Source organism: Polypterus senegalus, chromosome 7 (genome assembly GCF_016835505.1).
Source record: "Polypterus senegalus isolate Bchr_013 chromosome 7, ASM1683550v1, whole genome shotgun sequence".
Taxonomy (NCBI): domain Eukaryota; kingdom Metazoa; phylum Chordata; class Cladistia; order Polypteriformes; family Polypteridae; genus Polypterus; species Polypterus senegalus.
In genome coordinates, this window is record NC_053160.1 from 32769071 (window position 1) to 32788974 (window position 19904).

At 37.8% G+C, this 19904-nt stretch overlaps 1 protein-coding gene across 6 annotated transcripts in view; it reads right to left on the reverse strand.

Annotated features, from left to right (window-relative positions):
• The window catches only part of arhgef28a (Rho guanine nucleotide exchange factor (GEF) 28a), a 255985-nt gene that overhangs the window by 63276 nt on the left and 172805 nt on the right, over positions 1-19904 (reverse strand). For all 6 annotated transcript variants that reach the window (XM_039758444.1, XM_039758443.1, XM_039758447.1 and 3 more), the window contains 4 exons: positions 16259-16510; positions 5619-5695; positions 5314-5492; positions 1856-1944 (listed from right to left, as the gene is read on the reverse strand). In XM_039758444.1, coding sequence (XP_039614378.1) covers positions 1856-1944; positions 5314-5492; positions 5619-5695; positions 16259-16510 — 597 coding nt within the window. The remainder of the gene's footprint in view (positions 1-1855; positions 1945-5313; positions 5493-5618; positions 5696-16258; positions 16511-19904) is intronic.

The window sequence follows — 19904 nt, forward strand, 5'->3', positions numbered from 1 at the left end:
ACCTAATCTCAACATCTAAACATGCAGCTCCTAGGTTCAGGCTCCTTGAAGCCCTTTTTGGCTCCTGGCAGGGATAGGACACTTCTCTCAGCCTCTCACTGCCCTGTAGCTGTGCTACCTCTCCAACCGAGCAGCGTATCTGCCACTCCAGCTCCCAGATCACTCAGCTGGAGTAGCCATCAGCCTCTGACCACCATTCATACACTCCCCTAGGGACTTTCCTCCTAGCTGCCTGCTTTCTCCACCTCTCATACACTCACTTGCACCAGATCTCTCTTCCTCCTGTCTTTCCTCTCTCTATCGTTTAACCTCCTTTCTTTTTTTTTCCTCTTCATCTCCCTCTTTCTTTTTTCTGATTTGCCTTTTTCCCTTTCACATGCCGGCTCTTTTAAATGCCTCCTGGGTGAAGTTTTGCAATCACAAACAGCAGGAAGCTGATGAAGCAATTGAGACAGACTGCACTCTCATGTGCAGGTGCGTCTTGCCCCAATTATTCCACCATCTCCTTGTAGCTGCCTGAGTATGCACACCCACAGAGAATGAGCTGGCCAATTATTTATTAAAAAAGCCTCTTTTTCTAAGCTGCAGACCTGCTATACCATAGTCTTATTTTATTATAACATTTTACGGGCCCTTATGAGTGCTTCCATAATCTGCAATCACAACCTCGCTGTGCCATCACTGACCTGTCTCTTAACTGCAAAGATGTAATCTCTTCTACACAGCATCAGAAAGAGCTTTTGTTATTTATGAATATTTAAAAAGCAGTTCTAAATTGTAAATATAAGAGCCAGGATCATCAACTGATAGCCCAAGTGCATGTTGTTTCTGACCCCAAAATAGGCCTAGTGCCAAAGGGACAAAAAGAGAGTGCCATCCCCTTAAATAAATTGTGCCATGTCCTGAGTTTGGATGAAAGGATTTTGAACACTTTCATTTACATACTTGCAGCGTAAGTGTTCAATTAACAAAAGATAGTGTTCTGTATTTCAATGCTACTGAAAGGAATAATGACAGTAGCTTTTGTAGTTTTTAGGTAATTTCTCAATATTTGTGTACCAGTGCTTACTGGTGTTTTTCTTTTTTAATTTTGAGTCTGTATTGTTTGTTTAGAAAGTAGATTTAGTAAACTTGATTTCTTAACAGGATATTCCACATATAGTGTGTATATTTTATATTAATATCGATAAACATTTTACCAACTCTGATCTGTGAGGAAACAGTTAGGTAGTAGTCTGTAGGGGGTTGAGATATGGTTGATGTAGCAGTATAAAAGAAGGTATGCTGAACAATGAAGTACAAAGATTTAAGTACTTCACCTAGTGTTCCCAAGGATGAAAGCTTAGATAGATTGAATCATCATAATAAAATAACTAATTTAGGAATTGCTTGTGTCTGTGTGTCAGAACTTTTTACATCACTTATTGTATTGTTTTAGTCCATTGAATCTGTTAAATAATGTGAATGTTCAAGGAAGATAAAGATATTATCTGTTCAAAGAAAACGGAATATGTTAGTAATAGAATAATGAAATATTAGTTAAAAAAAGAATCTTGACTGATTTTATAATAAATTGCACTAGGGTATTTATGGTTACTGCCTTGTTTATTGGGGCAGTATAATGGTGTTAGGAACTAAACGGGAGAGTTGCTGAAGCCATTAAAATAAGGTAATAAAGACTGTAAATACCCATTCATCCATCAATTACAAAACCTGTTTAGTCGAATGCAAGGCTATGGGTGTTTGTTTTACACTGGTTGAGAAAGAACATCATGGTATTGTTTATCAAACAACTTACTATAGCAGCTAACCTGAAATTGTGTACCATCATTTTTAAATAAATCAATCATCATACCCTGATATTTGTGTATCTTCTGTATCCTTGCCTCTGCCATCTGTCTGTCTTCTTCAGTTTCACCTTCCTTATCCTCTTCCTGTGGACAACTTCAAAGAAACATGTTGGTAAGCATCAAGGCACACTTTACTAAGCAGTAAAGCACCGTAATCTAAAGTACAATTTAGGTATGATCCTTTCAAATATTTTAAACACTTCATTCTTCAGTGTTTATACCAAACAATACCGAACATTTTTTGCACAATAGTAAAGCACAAAAAGGCATAGTAGTTAACATAGCTGTCTCATGGACATAGTGTCTTGTGTTCAAATCCTGTGTCTGCTTATTGCCCATGTGGAGTGTACACATTTTCCCTGTGTATGAGTGCTTTTTTCCCCATGGTACTTCAGTTTATCTTGTACATCCCTAAAGACATGCAGGTTGAGTTAACTGGCCCTCTCAGGGTGTGTGTGTGTAGGGCCCATGCTGAATTCTGACACGATAGGCATTAGCCTCCTGCAACCCTTAAATGTAATAAGTGGGTTTGAGAATGTTTTATTAATTTTAAATATTTTTCTTTAATTAATCAAGTGTTATTTCAAGTATAAGCATTTTACTATCTGTAACATTTATTGTAATTTATTCTAGACACTAGTTCTCAACATTGTATGGTTTACCATAGACATTTTAGATACTGATCCAGTGATAACTTACAAAAGTATTAGTATCTCACTAACAGACATTTATGCTACACTCTCTGAAATACCCGGCGTTGATCAAGTATAAATGAATAACGGGTTAGGAAGAAAGAAAGTTAAGCATTTAGTAAATGTTGACGGTTTTGTAATTGCTGACTGAAATGCAAATGCAACAATTATCTACAATACCTCTCTATCCATTTCTGTACTGTCATGAGTTGGTAATTTGTCCTTTTGGTGTGTGATTGGATTCTATAATGACAGTTACTCCTTGCTGGGTTGGAACTATGGATACTAATTCTTTGCATTTCCTGGTTTACTGTGGTTTAACAAGTATATGTTTAATCCCACATTGATAAAACTGAAAGGTTTGTTGAATAAGTAAATTACTGATATGGCATGCACGCTGGGTAAAACGAACACCTTTTGCGTTGTTTCCTCTACTGAATCCCTAATCATGATATAAATTGTGAAGCTCCATAAACTCTATAAGTTAAGCTAGGTTAAGTGTACATGCAACACTTTAAAAACATTTACTCAGCTGTTTCAGAGTGAAGCAAGGTTTCTGTATTGCTGCCCTCCCATTACAATTCTCAAAACATCATGAAGCCTGTATTTTAAAATGAATGCAAAGTAAATACAAAATTTTGCCAAAGTAGACATAGCCATTTTAGAGTGATGTATTTTTTTAGTGTTGGTGCCCCTTCACTCAACACCCACACCCGACCTCCTTTGTTTTCATTAAAACACTGATGTGGAATATAGCCTTCACTGTAAGTAGGGCCAAACCTAAACATTATGCCAAACTCATTACCCTCAGCTTGACCATTTTGGTCAGATAACACAGTTTGCACCAAAAATCACATTACTCCCCCATTTCTCAATGGAACTTTTAATAGGCCTTGAAGCCTAGATTTAAAGGTATATTAACAGTATTTTGCATGCAAAATTTCATGAACTTCAACTCAGCCATGTAGCATTTATTTTTAGTTTGACCAATAGTAATCTACAAGCAAGATTTAGTGAGAATCGGTTCAGACGTTTTTGCATGATTGGTGAACAAACAGACAAACAAAGAAACAGACAAGATGCAATTTGAGGGTTTAATTGAAGTGAAAATCTGATAAATAACATTAAACAAAGCCAAAAAGTCAAAACACAGAGGGTATTACGATTTTTTTTATATATATTTTGAAAAACTGAAAATATGTTATTTAAATTTCAAATATTAAAATGCTTAAATAGTATTCTTCTACAGGTTAAATTTTAACATGAACAGCAATTGTTTACTCGGCCATTACCTAATTAGACTGTAGTATTTTATTACACAGGTATTTAATTTAAAGATATGTCTGATCAAGGTGGTGTTTAAATAGATCTTTCATCTGCTAATAATCAATTAACCACCTTATAGGTATCCCCAACATGGCTTTGAGTAACTTTGACCTATTATGTTTTTAAAAGCACTTTTGACGTTTAGTGATGGCTTGACATTCACTACTGGATATAGTCAGATCTAAACAAACATGTCACTCTTTATGGGAGGTTTGTGGACCTGATAGATTACCTTTCCTAAATAAACTAAATAAATTTTTTTTTTAAATATTTCAAAGATTTGGGCCACTAATTTATGGCTTACTGATATATAACGTTCAGTATCTCAAGAGATAATTAATATAATCAGTTTTATTATAATTTTACAAAAAATAAAAGAATCAACTCTATTCCCAGGCACTCTGCCAATCCTGTGCAAATCGTGAGAAGGGCCAGATTTACAAAAGAGTAAGAAAAGGCAATACAGAATCCAGGCCTGACTAAATCTATTATGAAGTAGAACCTACACTGATGGAAAGGTAGCTTCTATAAATACAAGTGTTGGAAGCAGGTATTGGAAGACTCATATAATGGTAATGCAATTTGGTAGCCACTTGAGGACTGTCTGACTCCAAGTACTGTCTTTAATGAAATCATAATGTGAGTAGTAAGTAATCTTCTGGAATTTATACTACCCTCCTGCACTAGATTAACAGGAAGGTCATGAGAGAAAGTCAGAAATTCTTGATCGTTTTAGTAGATTATAAGTAGATTGCCTGAAGAAGGGGCCTGAGTTGCCTTGAAAGCTTGCATATTGTAATCTTTTTAGTTAGCCATTAAAAGGTGTCATTTTGCTTGGCTTTTCTCTACATTCATAATGGCTAACACGGTACAACACCCTAGTACTATATGCTTAGCTAAGAGGAGAATGTACAATGTGTTCCCTGGGTAGAAAGGAATCATGACCATTGGAAGAGCCTTTGTCTTGTGCTTGGCATTGTGTTTTAAGTGGTGAACAAACATCAATAATCAACACATGTCAGGCCAGGACAGGCATTAAGGTTTTTTCTTGTTTATCTATTACTTACTTTTTGTTTTACCACTTTATATTGCTACCCTCTGTATTTTGTATTGATACACCACTATTTTTGATAAAGAACTGATTTGCAAAATTTCCAAATTTTACCAAGAAAGGCTCTTCCTCACCCACCATAATCCTAAACTAGAATAAGTGGCATTGCTTGTGCAGATTTTGTATATTGGTTCTAGTGAGAGCAAGAGTGGGTGGGTAGGCTTATGCATGCCTTGTGATAGACCGATTCCCCATCGTCAGTTGGTTGCTGCATTGTGGCCCTCTGCTGCTGGCTTCCTCAGAAACTGATTGAAGAAGCCAGATGGATTAATCTGAAAAAATACCTTTCTCCAATTATTGATATGCAGAAGAGGGTTAAAAAATTAGACTTCACCTTTCCACAGCTTCTCGAATTAGTCGCATCCAGGTGTTGCGCTCCTCTTTGGTATTGGTGTGAATTTCATACATCTCTGGACCTGAAGTGGAGGCACTAATCAAAAACATTCCTCTTTCCTCATTGGCTACTTCTCTTACAATTAGTTTTTGTAATGGAATGACTGGTGGCTTCTGATCCTAAACAAGAAAAAAAAACTTTCTGTACAACATTTGAAGGATTTAACTCAGCTCTGGTTCTCTCATACCAGAGTTAACTGGTGAAGAAAAATATATTTGCTCACTATTTTAATTGCTTTAACTTACCACTGCAGCAAATACATATTTCTGGTCCTTCTCTTGTAGAAATATTAAAACATCTGTAAGTAGTAGAGCCAGTATATCTGTAAAGAATTCAGAGAAGTATCCATTAAGTTGGAAACAATCTTTTTTTAATCCTTTGTTTGTAATTATATCACTACTATTATGTAATACTAGTGCCTTCTCCTAATACAAATAAAACCTACTGTAATGAATATATAGAAATGGGAGAAAGTAAGTTTGGTCTAAAAAGAGAAAAGGTAAAACCACAATGCTGAGAAAAACAAAAAAACATTAAAAAAATTATTCTTCTTCTTAACCATTCAGGTCTGCTAATAAATGGTGTCTAGTGATACCATTTCTGAGTGGCATCAAATCAAAATCCAGACTGTTTTGTGTATAGCTCCTAGCTGGTGGAATGAGTTGTCCATCTCATGAAAAATTCTGACAACCCTTTGTGTGTATAAGAAGGATTTGAAGACTCTATTTTTTGCTGAATTTCTGACTAACTGATATTAGCTGTTATGTTTATTGTAATCTAGGACTTGTAACAAACTGTTTTTTTGTTTGGAGCTCTTCACTTGTCATGATCAATTTTATACCCTTGCCCTGCAACATGTTCCCAAGCAGTCCCCAGACTTGATTGATTGCTTGATTATGTTGACCTCTCGTAAAATTAAATTGACTCAAAAGAATTCTATATACTGCTGTAGCATGCCTCCATACTGGGAGGACCGGGGGAGCAAGTGTGGCCACAGCATTAACTCCCCCAGGACACTAAAAGGTAACCCCCCTGGATTGCAGCGGTGCCTCAGACTCCCGCAGAGCTTCATGGGAGTTGGGAGTGTGGTGCAGCCCTGTTTGGATCTGCAGACGCTGCCAGGGATTGCTGCAGCAGGAGCTGCTGAGCCCTTATGGGCATTTCTTCCGCCACACCCGTAAGTCCTGCCGGAAATGAGTAATCAAGCACCTGGAGCACTTCTGGGTGCCTTATAAAAGGAGCCAGCAGCCACTACCCAGCGACCCAGAGTCGGGAGGAGGAAGAATAAACTTGACCTGAGGAATGGAGGAGAAGGAAAAGAAAGAGGAAGATGTACTATCTGTGCATTGTGCTGTGCATGGACTGTGTTGCTGTGTTTGTGGGAGACGTGGAAGACACTTCCCACAAAGGAAATGAAAAAAGATAAAAATCAATGTGTGCCTTTCACTTGTGTCCCATGCTTGTCTGTGTCGGGTTCAGGTGGCAGAGCCAGCCTGGTTGTCCACACTGCACAACAAATTCTGAAAATTCTGTTTACACTAGATGGACCCTACTATATGAACCTTTTCAAATTCTTTAAGATTTTAGGCATAGGTATTGGTCTCGTCCGATCGAGAGATGGACGCCTGAAGTGGAGCTCCGCTAGCAGTGGTGCTATTTTTCATATTATTTGCTTATTATTCTGAGATATCCTGTATTTATTCAACCCGAGAGGGACCGCTACAGTATATGTAAACACATATAAACATGGCCAACAAGAAGGGGGGTCCGAAAGAATCAAGACTAAAGCTACATCCAAGCTGCGATCAGCAAGCCCTAGTTCGAGATACGGCCTCTCAGAGACAGACCTGGATCAGATGGGCGAAAGTACAGACTCCTCGGGACCCCGGTCCGCTACATCGCCGCCGCTGAGAGCGAAAAGGGGAGCGAAGGTGCGATCGTGAGTGCAGATGTGGATAGCTCCCGATTGGAGAGGATTACCTGAAACTGGAAAAGGCGGGAGGTCCGCGGCTTCAGTTACGCAATCACGCGGGACTGGAGCAGCGGGACACCGCTTCAGCAGAGTCTGCTGCTTCATCTACGGTACAAGAAGGCACATTTGAGCTATCTGAACTGAAAGTGTTGCTCGCTGACCTCAGGCAAGATATAAAGAAAAGCGAAGGCTAATGAGAAAGCAACGGCAAAGGCACATGAGAGACTGAAACAGGAGATGAAACAGGCCAATGAATGTCTGCGACAGGAAATCCAACAGGCAAATGAAAGGCTTCGTCAAGAGGTACAGCTTGAACTTCGACAGGTGCTGGGTAAAATTGAAGAGCGCATTGAGAAAAACTCGGCTAAACTGAGCACGCTTGCTGATCGATTGGAGCATCTTAGTGAGACATTCACGAATCGGATCGAAATAGCCGAACATCTAGCTGCCAGTGCCGAGGAAAGAGCAGTAAATGTCAGTTCGGAATGTAAAAAACTCGGAGAAAAACTTGGAGACAGACTGGCTGCTTTAGAAGATGGGAATAGAAGGTATAATGTCAGAATTGAAGGCTTGCCGGAGAATCGAGAAAGTTTAAACCCGGTGAAATTCGCAACTGAACTTTTTTCTAAAATAATCGGGGGCGACTTTAAAGCAGAATCTGAGATAGCAGCGGCTTACACGACGCTGATCAAACACCGTCAGACCCGACCAAGATCTTTTATAGTCCGTTTTGAACGATTATCATTTAAGTTAGAGGTGATGGAACTCCTCAGGAAAAAAAAGGAAGATATTATATATGAAGATTGCCAATTCGCGTCTTCCCTGACTTCTCTCCAGCAACAGCTATCAAACGCCCGCCTTCTATAATATTAAACAGCTGCTACGGCAAGCCAATGTCAAATACGGCCTCCTGTATCCGCAAAACTGAAAGTGGAATGGCAGGGCATTTCTATGTTTTCGCTAGCAAGGAGGAGGCAGAAAATGAGTTAAGAAAGCTGATCCGGGACTATTCTGATACATAATTGTGAGTCATGGCGGTAAATGATAAAGCTAGGATTAATAATCTACTGTCTGATCTATTTGTTTTAAAATACGGGTTTTTATCAGCATATATTCTCATATTCTTATATTATTATTACTTACTTATTACTTATCATTACTTAGTATTACTAGGGCTAAATGTTTGTGTTTTATTGTGCTTAATTACGTTTTCCTCCTCTTTTTTTTTCTTTTCTAATTATTTCATGTGTACCCTAAATGAGACTGTTCAATATCATACCCTTGGTTTGCTGTTATTGCTATTACTGCATTAAGACTTGTTATGCTTGTTTTGGACACATCTTTAACACCATCACCTGGGTTTATTATCTGGGGATATCATCTTAATGCACTAAAATTGATGAAGATTATATGTATGTATGTATGTATATATATATATATATATATATATATATATATATGTATATATATATATATGTATATATATTAAGTGCAAAATTCTTTTCTTTTTTTTTTCTTTTCCTCTTTTAAAGACTATATTGGTAACAGATATCTCTATCTTTTAACCTTAAAGCGCCACTGCATGGGGGCTTGATGTGCTTTGGACGTGCTCTGTCTCTGGGTATGTCAGAGGACTGGGACTGCATGAAGTGGGTTTTAGCCTCACCTGGGGAGGCAAAAGGGAGGGTGGGGGTTAAGGGGAAGAGAAAGAGAGCAGGATTGATCTATATCTAATCTATCATCTCAATCTTTATAATTATAACTATCAACGTAATAATAAGCTGCATGGCAACAACTCTTGGGGAATAGGAAATTAAGACCTAAACTATTTCACTTCCAGTTAAGACTATAATATGACACCAAAACTCAGAATCAGTGTCTCCATGATGGGACAGTTAACTTCGTAAGCTGGAATGTTAAAGGCCTGAATCACGAATTAAAGAGAAAGAAAGTACTTTCTCACCTAACAGGTCTAAATGCTAAAATAGTATTTTTACAGGAAACCCACTTACTAAGTAAGGATCAGTTCCGCTGCAAAAGACTGGACTGGCCAAATGTTCCATTCTAGTTTTACAAAGAAAACTAGAGGGGTGGGAATTCTCATACATAGAACAGTACCATTTGTAGCATCAGATGTAGTATTGGATCCTGAAGGGAGATATGTGATGGTCATGGGAGACTTATCTAACTGTAAAATGATTTTGATAAATGTTTATGCACCTAATGTTGATGATAAGGAATTTATACAAAATTTATTTGCATCCATTCCCAATCTGAACACTCATAAACTTATAATGGCTGGGGACTTTAATTGTGTTCTAAATCCACTTTTAGATAAGACTTCCTCCACAGGGGAACGCAACTAACACCGCAAAGATAATTACAAAGTTTATAACTGATCACAACTTATCAGATCCCTGGAGGTTTTTAAACCCAAATTCAAGAACATATTCTTTCTACTCACCAGTACATCATTGCTACTCAAGGATTGATTACTTCTTTATAGATAATAACTTCTTGCCTAAGATTAAATCTTGTAAATACGATGCTATTGTTATTTCAGACCATGCTCCGATGATCTTGGAGCTGAAATTACTAAGCCCCATACACTCACCCCGCAGATGGCGTCTCAATCCGCTTCTATTAGCTGACGAGAATTGTACTGAATTTATATCCAAACAAATTGAATTCTTTCTAGAGACAAATACATCCCCTGAGATCTCTGCAGGAACACTCTGGGAAACTCTTAAGGCCTTCTTAAGAGGACAGATTATCTCATATCTTTCCCACAGAAATAAATCCGCGAAGAAAGTAGCAGAGATAAAAGCGAAATTACTAAAATAGATGAAGAACATGCCAGACTACCAAGCGAGACTCTACATAAGAGGAGGCAGGCTCTACATTCAGAATTAAACCTCTTGACAACTAAAGAAACCGAACAACTAATTTACAAATCCAGACATCATTATTATGAACATGGAGAGAAAGCTAATAAGCTTTTAGCGCAACAAATTCACAAGCAAGAAGTGCGCAACGCAATCTCGGTAATTACTAACACGAATGGAGATAAAATCATCGAACACAAAAATATAATGTGCACTTTTAGAGACTACTATAAATCCCTATATACTACTGAGTTTAAAGAAGACAATATACAATCTAATGCATTTCTGGATAAATTACAGATACCACAAATTGACGCTATTAGTGTGGAGGAGCTCGATAAACCTCTGTCATTATCAGAATTACTGGATGCTATAAAGTCACTCCAAGGTGGAAAAGCAGCAGGCCCTGATGGCTACCCTGCAGAGTTTTACAAGAAATTCTCCGCTCAGCTAGCTCCCTCCTATTAGCAACATTTACAGAAGCCAGAGATAACCAATCTCTTCCACAAACCTTTCGCCAAGCACTAATCACTGTCTTTCCAAAACAAAATAAGGACTTATTACAATGTGCATCATACAGACCAATTTCACTTCTGAATAACGACGTTAAAATACTCTCTAAAATCATAGCTAGAAGGATGGAGAAAGTGCTCCCTCAATAATATCACAAGACCAAACTGGATTTATTAGGGGCCGACACTTATCTTCAAATCTTCGACGCCTGTTTAATGTAATATACTCACCAACTAAATCAAACACCCCAGAAATATTATTATCATTGGATGCAGAAAAAGCATTCGACATGATTGAATGGAAATACCTTTTTACTATTTTGGAGAAGTTTGGGTTTGGCCCGAACATTTGTGCATGGATTAAATTACTGTATACTAACCCAGAAGCTTCAGTTTGCATCAATAACATTTGCTCAGACTACTTTAAACTAGAGCGTGGCACAAGACAAGGATGCCCTTTGTCACCACTGCTGTTTGCAATTGCCATTGAACCACTGGCAATACATTGTCGAAATACTGATCAGATAAAGGGGATTAGCAGAGAAGGACTGGAACAGAAAATCTCATTATATGCAGATGACATGGTACTGTATATATCGGACCCAGAAAATTCTGTGCCTGCAGTCTTAGCAGCACTCACAGAATTTCAAAAGCTCTCTGGTCTCAGAATTAATCTGAATAAAAGTGTACTCTTTCCGGTGAATTCGCAAGCATATAATATTAGATTAGACACCCTTCCTTTTATCATTGCAGAACAGTTTAAATACCTCGGGGTAAACATCACAAGTAAACATAAAGCTCTTTATCAAAAAAATTTCGTCGTCTGTATGGAAAAAATTAAACAAGACTTGCATAGATGGTCAACCCTTCATCTCACACTAGCTGGAAGAATTAACACTGTTAAGATGAATATTCTTCCTAAGCTCCTTTTTTTATTTCAAAACATACCAATATACATTAATAAATCGTTCTTTAAGCAATTAGATTCAACAATAACCTCATTTATTTGGAATTCTAAACATCCACGCATCAAAAGAGCGACCCTACAAAGACAAAAGGCAGAAGGCGGCATGGCTCTACCTAACTTCCAGTTTTATTACTGGGCGCAAATATACAGTCGATAAGAACCTGGACACAAATAGAAGAACATACACAGGCATGGACCGCAATAGAAGTAAAATCCTGCAGTACTTCTTTGTATTCCTTGCTTTGTGCTCCAATAAACACGCGTTATCGGCAATACACTAATAACCCAATTGTGCTCCACTCACTTAGAATCTGGAACCAATGTAGAAAGCATTTTAAGACGGAGAAGCTTCTTTCTGTGGCACCCCTGCAAAAGAACCACCTCTTTCAACCCTCACAAACATATGCAGTTTTAATATCTGGAAAAATTTGGAATTAACTTGCTTAGAGACCTTTATATAGACAACGTCTTTGCATCCTATGAACAATTACGTTCCAAATTTAACATTCCAGCTACAAATTTCTTTCACTATCTTCAAATCAGGAACTTTGTTAAACAGAACCTTCCAGATTTTCCTCATCTTGCACCCTCATCCACGCTGGAAAAATTATTGCTCAATTTCAAGGAGTTAGACTCCATCTCTACAATATATAAAATCCTTTTACAATCCCTTCCTTTCAAAGATCCAAGAGGACACTGGGAAAATGACCTCTCAATTAATATATCAGAAAAGGAGTGGAAAGTAGCAATGCAGAGAATTCACTCAAGCTCCATATGCGCAAAGCATACAATTATACAACTCAAAATTATATATCGAGCACATCTGTCTCGACTAAAACTCTCAAAATGTTTCCAGGGCATGATCCAACCTGCGAACGTTGCAACCAAGCCCCAGCCTCACTAGGTCACATGTTCTGGGCCTGCTCCAAATTAACATTATTCTGGACAAAAATTTTTAATTACCTCTCAGACAGTCTTGGACTCACAATCCCTCCTAACCCATTAACAGCTGTGTTTGGGGTTCTTCCAGAGGGTCTTAAAGTGGAGAAAGACAAACAAACTGTGATTGCATTCACTACACTGTTGGCACGCAGACTTATTCTGATAAACTGGAAGAACCCAAACTCTCCTCTTTTAAGTCAGTGGGAAACTGATGTGTTATATTATTTAAAATTGGAAAAAATCAAATACTCAGTTAGAGGATCTGTGCAGACTTTTTCAAAACATGGCAGGATCTAATCAGTAATATTTTGAAATGATTTTATAAAGCACAGAGAATTTGTTGATTTAGGTATTTTTAAGAATTTTAGGCATAGAGTTACGGTATGTAGGTCTTCCCTACCATGCTGTATTGAGATAAATATTGTTATGGTTTTAAATTTTACAGTATAGAGTAACTGTACCTTTTATACCTTACAAATTCATGCAACCAAGACAAACTTTGTCTACAACAAAATTAGCATCTTTTTTGCTATGTACAGTATGTAAGGCAAAGATGCAGCAGGAAACATGGGAATATTCTTGTGCAAGCAGATACTAAGGCAATTACACATTATTTACTAGATCATATAGTCAAACAGGTCTGTCCAGCCATCACTTAAATAATATAATAAATATAATATGCAATACAAATGCTGCCTGATCTCTTTCTGTGTTGTATCAAGCTAACTAAGAAAAAGGCTGCAACAATATAGACTTCAAGCTACCTTTTGCAACTGTTAGCCTTTTTGTCATGCCCATGTTAAATATATAAATGCAATTAAAATGATGACCACTAGAGGACAGAGTGTGGTAAATGAAAAAACAAAGCAAAACGTTTATTTCAAAGGAAGTCAGTTTAAAAAAAATACTATTTCTATTTAGTAACATTCTACCTAAAAATTAGAACAGCTGCAAAGCTGACAATAACAACAAGCCAGATTTGTGGACTTTTTTGTTTTTGACTAATTTACTTTTTAGGTGCTTAATTACTCCGTTTTAAAGGTTGATCGTGATGAAGATATTTTGAAATGTTCTGAAATTCAGCTTAGTAATTACTGATTTTGTTGACAGTTTATATACTCTAATATATACTGTACTTATACTTTTCCCTAACATTTATTATGCTGTCAAATAATATAGGAAAACTGAATAAAGAGAAATATATTGACAAATAAAACATAACTGGGTCAGCTACCACAGCTGATAAGCAAAGCAGTATTATTGACCAAGGTGAAACATGCCTTTCAGTGCAAATGTGTGTTATCATATATCATATTGAGACTAATAGCTGATATTTACTCACAAACTTATGGATTATTCAGTGAATTGCACAAATACAATGACTAATTTGACTATTCACTAAAAGCAGCAATATTTTGTGATATACCTATGAACAATTTGATACTGAAATTGATAATTGTGCAGTAAACAATAGTCATTCAAAAGTTTTACTTTGTGCTTCAATTTTATTATTTTTCATTTGGTCTGAAACATGTTCTTTAAGTTGTGGTTTGATATTCAGGTTAAAACTTTTCACTGTACCTCTCATAAGATTAGAAAAACACTTTTTATATATTCAAAATTATGTGTGTTAAGAATTACAGGTCATAAATCACATAGTGAGAGACTATAATATTGCTTCTTGTGTAAAAAACTGAAACTAGACCAGCACTGCCTGTACTGAAAACTTTCTATGTTAATTTACTTCTTTTTTATAATACTGAACAACACTAAAGCATACTCAAAAGTAATTAACATAACATGGGGAGTATGCACTGATACAGTCTGTTACCGCACCCACTACATGATGAAATAACTCGGGATCCCGGTTGGCAACCCCCCAGGCAAACACACGGTCCAGTCCCACCCCCTGGAAATTACCCTCTATCTGCCGCAGCTAGATATTAAGTGGGCGACCTCTTGGCCTGGTCCAGCCACTTGGGTCCCCAACATTAGACAAGCCGGATCACCCTTGGGGAAACACGCCACATGGCCATAGTACCATAATTAATGCTCCCTCACAATGCAGGTCATGTGCCTCATTAGGTACACCACGAGCAACCACTCATTCGACACAAAATCATTTTCTGGAAAGACACAGTACCAAAGGAGTCCAGTCTTCGTCTCAGGTCACTGGAGAGTGTCCATGTCTCACAACCATATAGCAAGACAGGAAGCACCAGGACTTTAAAGACTTGGACCTTCGTCCTTTTGCATAGATATCAGGAGCGCCACACACCCCTTTACAGCGACCTCATGGCCCCCCGATGTTCTCCCAATCCATCTACTGACTTCACAGGAAGAGTCACCATAGACATGAATGTCACTGCTGAGGTAAGTAAACATCTCAACAAGGTCAACACTCTCTCCGCAAACAGACACACTGCTGATGGCCGTGCCCAAGAGGTCATTAAAGGCCTGGATCTTGGTTTTTATCCAGGACACTCGTAAGCCCAGACACAGACTCCTCGCTCAGTCTCTCGAGCGCCCTGATCAGAGCCTCCATTGACTCCGCGAAGATCACAGCATCATCAGCAAAGTCAAGATCTGTGAATCTTTCTTCACCAACAAATGCCCCACAGCCGCTGGACCCCACGACCTTGCCTAACACCTAGTCCATACAAGCATTGAACAGAGTAGGAGCAAGAACACACTCCTGACAAACCCAAGAATCAACTGGGAAAAATGCAGAGGTTCTTCCTCCACTCTGCACAGCACTCATAGTACCAGTGTACAGGCTCGCCATGATATCCAGCAACCTCGAGGGGATCCCGCGAACCCTGAGTCGAACACTTTGTGACAATCGATAAAGGCTGCAAAGAAACTCTGCCGATATTCGTGTTTGCGCTCCATCAGAACCCTCAGTGCTATAATGCGATCGATGGTAGACTTCTTGGGTGTAAAACCAGACTGCTCCGATCGCTGGTAGGTGAGCAAGTGATCACGGATCCTATTGAGGATGACCCTAGCAAGGACCTTAACTGGCATTAAGAGCAGTGTTATCCCCCTGTAGTTGCGGCAATCCAGGAGATCACCCATCCCTTTCCAGACAGGGATGAAAAGTCCCATTTTCCAGTCAGCTGGGATGATGCCAGTCTCCCAAATGGAAGCAAAGATTGCTTGCAATGCCAGGAGGACAGCCTTACCACCAGCCTGGATTAGTTCACCCCGGATATTACAGAGATAACATAACAGCAGAAATATACTGTGCCTTCTTTCCCTCTGATTTATCTTTTTCTAATTTCAAAACTAAAACTGCATATAGATATTGCATTTGGAGATATAGTATAAGTTGCATGGAAAAAGATGTAAGATTATGCATGTACAGGAACTTTTTAGCATTTGGTAAATACACCACAAAGTATCTTGACCCTAATGGAATGAGAAGTAGATTTCAAATGTCACATAAATATGTCAATTTAAGTTATTTACACATTTGTCCCATCCAGAGTTGATTTTTACCCTGGTCCAAGGATGCACATGATATGAATGGACTTTGTTATAAACGAACACATAACAACTTGTATTTTTTATATTAGCATAAAAAATGGGTACTTTGGTCTCCCACCTTTCAATCTTCCAGTGGCAGTTTTCCAGAAAACAACTCCTTCATGGTGAAGAACCCGCTTTCTGTTCATCAGATCATGCTTCCGGAAGTTTCCCTTTTTAAGCCTGGCAAATGTCTTGTTGTCAATTTTACTGAGGATTTCAAGCAACTTCTGCTCTTTCTCATATTCATTAACCTTTAAATCAACTGCAGCAATAATATCCTTTACTAGTCCCAAGGATTTTGTCAGGTCTGCATGTTCGTCGGAGCCTTCTGTAAATGAAAGAAGCACATACTATTTGAGGTATAAACAAGAAAATTTATAGACATTTTTCATGAAGCAACTAAAGAGAAAAGAACTAAAAATGCAAATATAAAAGTTCAGATGATATGCAAATTCAGGCTTTCACATGCTGGAGACTAATGTGTGTTTTAGGATGTTTGTGTTATATCATATGTGAAGGTGTGTTACATGTTTAACGTTTGTGTATTGTAGTTTTGTTCCAAAAATAAGCAGGTTAGGTTGACTGATGACATCTAAAGTAATTAGTTGAATGTACTCTGCAGTGGACTGGTATACTGCTCAGAGTTCATGTCTACCTGCTGTCTGATGCTACCATTGTTGATAGACTGTAGAATCCTGTAATGCAGTACTGAAAAACACAGACAAAGAAATAGTATATTCATATAGTAGTACGGTCACATATACAGACTACAGGGAAGTATCTGCTTGCATACTCGACAAATACACCACATCTATCATATTTGGAAAATATGAGAATATTTTGTAATACTTTATTCTGATTAAGTAGCATAATGTAAAAACATCTCTCACAACTTACTATTTAAATAAAATAAATTTTCCTTAATATTTTCAATTATAAATATAAAAATGCAGGTTAATCTGTACACTTCATTATAATTTGACAACTATAATGCTTTTATCATTTTACTAGCAAAATACCTGCGCTTCGCAGCGGAGAAGTTGTGTGTTAAAGAAGTAATGAAAAAGAAAAGGAACCATTTTGAAAATAACGTAACATGATTGTCAATGTAATTGTTTTGTCACTGTTGTGAGTGATGAGTGTTGCTGTCATATAAATATATATATATATATATATATATATATATATACAGTAATCCTCGCTATATCGCTTTGACTTTCGCGGTTTCACTCTATCGGATTTTAAATGTAAGCACATCTAAACATATATCACAGATTTTTAGCTGGTTACGCTTTCTGCGGACAATGGGTCTTTTATTTAGGTTACATGCTTCCTCAGTTTGATTACCCAGTTGATTTCATACAAGGGACGCTATTGGCGGATGGCTTATAAGCTACCCAATCAGAGCATGTATTACATATTAACTAAAACTCCTCAATGCTATAAGATATGCTTCCCGCGCTGTGCTTGTTTGCTTCTCTCTGTCTTTCTCGCTCTCTCTGCCTGACGGAGGGGGTGTGAGCAGAGGGCTGTTTGCACAGAGGACACGGACGCCCTCTACAAAATGCCGCTTTATCGCGGTGCTTCTGTATACTTAAAAGCATGTATTGATTTTTGATTTTTGCTTTTCTTTGCGCTCTCTCTGACATTCTCTGCTCCTGACGCGCTCCTTTATGACGGCGCTCCTTTGAAGATATGTTTGCTTTCTTTTAATTGTGAGAAAGAACTGTCATCTCTGTCTTGTCATGGAGCACAGTTTAAACGTTTGACTAAAGGGTGTTATTTCATGTCTAGAGGGCTCTAATAATGTTAACAGGGTGGGAGAGTTTATAAGGGCTTAAAATATATAAAAATAACCACACAAGCATATGGTTTCTACTTCGCGGATTTTCACCTATTGCGGGGGGGTCTGGAACGCAACCCCCGCGATCGAGGAGGGATTACTGTACACACACACACACATATAAACATATATATACATATCCATACATATATACACATACATCCACATATACATACACACATACATACATACACATACATATCTACATATACACACACATATATAAACATATATATACATACACATACATATCTACATATATACATATACACACACACACATATATATATATATATATATATATATATATATATATATATATATATATATATATACAGTGGTACCTCAGTATACGCCTGCTTTGGAATAAGTCCAACTTGGTATACGTCCTGTTTGGACACAAAAAATTTTGATTGGTATACGACCTTTGTTTGGAATACGACTCGCGTGCTAACCTTGTTTACCTCTCTCGAGACAAAGCCACGATTGCCCATGAGAGTTAGTGCACCAGTTGCTAGCATTCAGTGAACAACCCGCGCTATAACTCTCTGTGAACTTTCACGTGTGTGATATAGCAGGTCCACAGCTTCTGTCAAAGTCCAGCTTTAAAATAAATAATCACCACGCTCGCAGCTTGGTGAGGGGGAGTGGTGGTTATGTGGCTGAAGGTTGTCAGGGCGATTAGCGATGTGTGCGTTTCTCACCAAAGTGTACTTGTGAGAGACCGTCCGCATTCATGATTGTTCCTGGGGCTGCTTATCTTGATAAACAGAAGCACGAGTCAGCTAGAAGGGGAGTAAAAAGAAAAAAAAGACGGGAGGTTGAGTGAGTGAGAGAGAGAGGGCTGCTTATCTTGATAAACAGAAGCGCAAGTTGGCTTGAAGGTGAGTAAAAAGAAAGAACGGACGAGAGAGAGAGAGAGAGAGAGAGAGAGCGAGCGAGGGCGCAAATGGATGAAGTGGCTGAAGGTCAGCTGCAAGTAGGGCGACTCCCCAGTTGGGAAGCAGGCACCGGGCTTCTTGTTTTTTTTTTTTAAAAGAATGCTTCCTGCTTTTAATTTCGTTGTTTTTAAGAAGACTTTTTTTCTACTGTTTTTAACCTCCATGTTTCACTTCTGATTTTAAGGATTATTTATTGGAACTTTGGAGACTGCACTTTAATTTGAACACCTTGTTTTGTTAATTGTTTTAATAAAAGCACTTTGCACTTTTTCACCATCCCCTTGCTTTGTTGTTACCGATTAGGTTAGCAGCGAGGCACATTACCGACAGTGTAGGATTCAAGGGCTCCCCGGCAGCAGATGGGAGCATACAGCAAACCTGCATCGTCACAACGTGATTTTGTGTTTTTTTCATGTAAATTTGAATTGATTGTTGAAAAGTATGAAGGTGGCATGCGTATCCGGGACATGGCTGTTGCATACCGTTTGCCGAGAACGACAGTATCTACGATTGTGAAAAACAAAGATGTTATTAAAAAGTAAAGTGAGGTAAAATTTTCATTTATTTCATCTAATTGCTTTTGTATTTATGTATTTTAGTATTAAGCAGTGTTTAAATTATTTTATACAACCCCATCAATGTATAATATGCCAAAAGCAATAGGATTTTTTTTTTTCATGGGAACGGATTAATCATTTTGCCATTATTTCTTATGGGAAAATTTGTTTGGTATACGTCCTGTTTGGTATAAGTCAAAGGGTCTGGAACGGATTAAGGGCGTATACCGAGGTTCCACAGTGTGTATATATATATATATATATATATGTATATATATATATATATATATACTAGCAAAATACCAGCCGCAGCAGAGAAGTAGTATGTTAAAAAGTAATGAAAAATAAAAGGAAACATTTTGAAAATAACATAACATGATT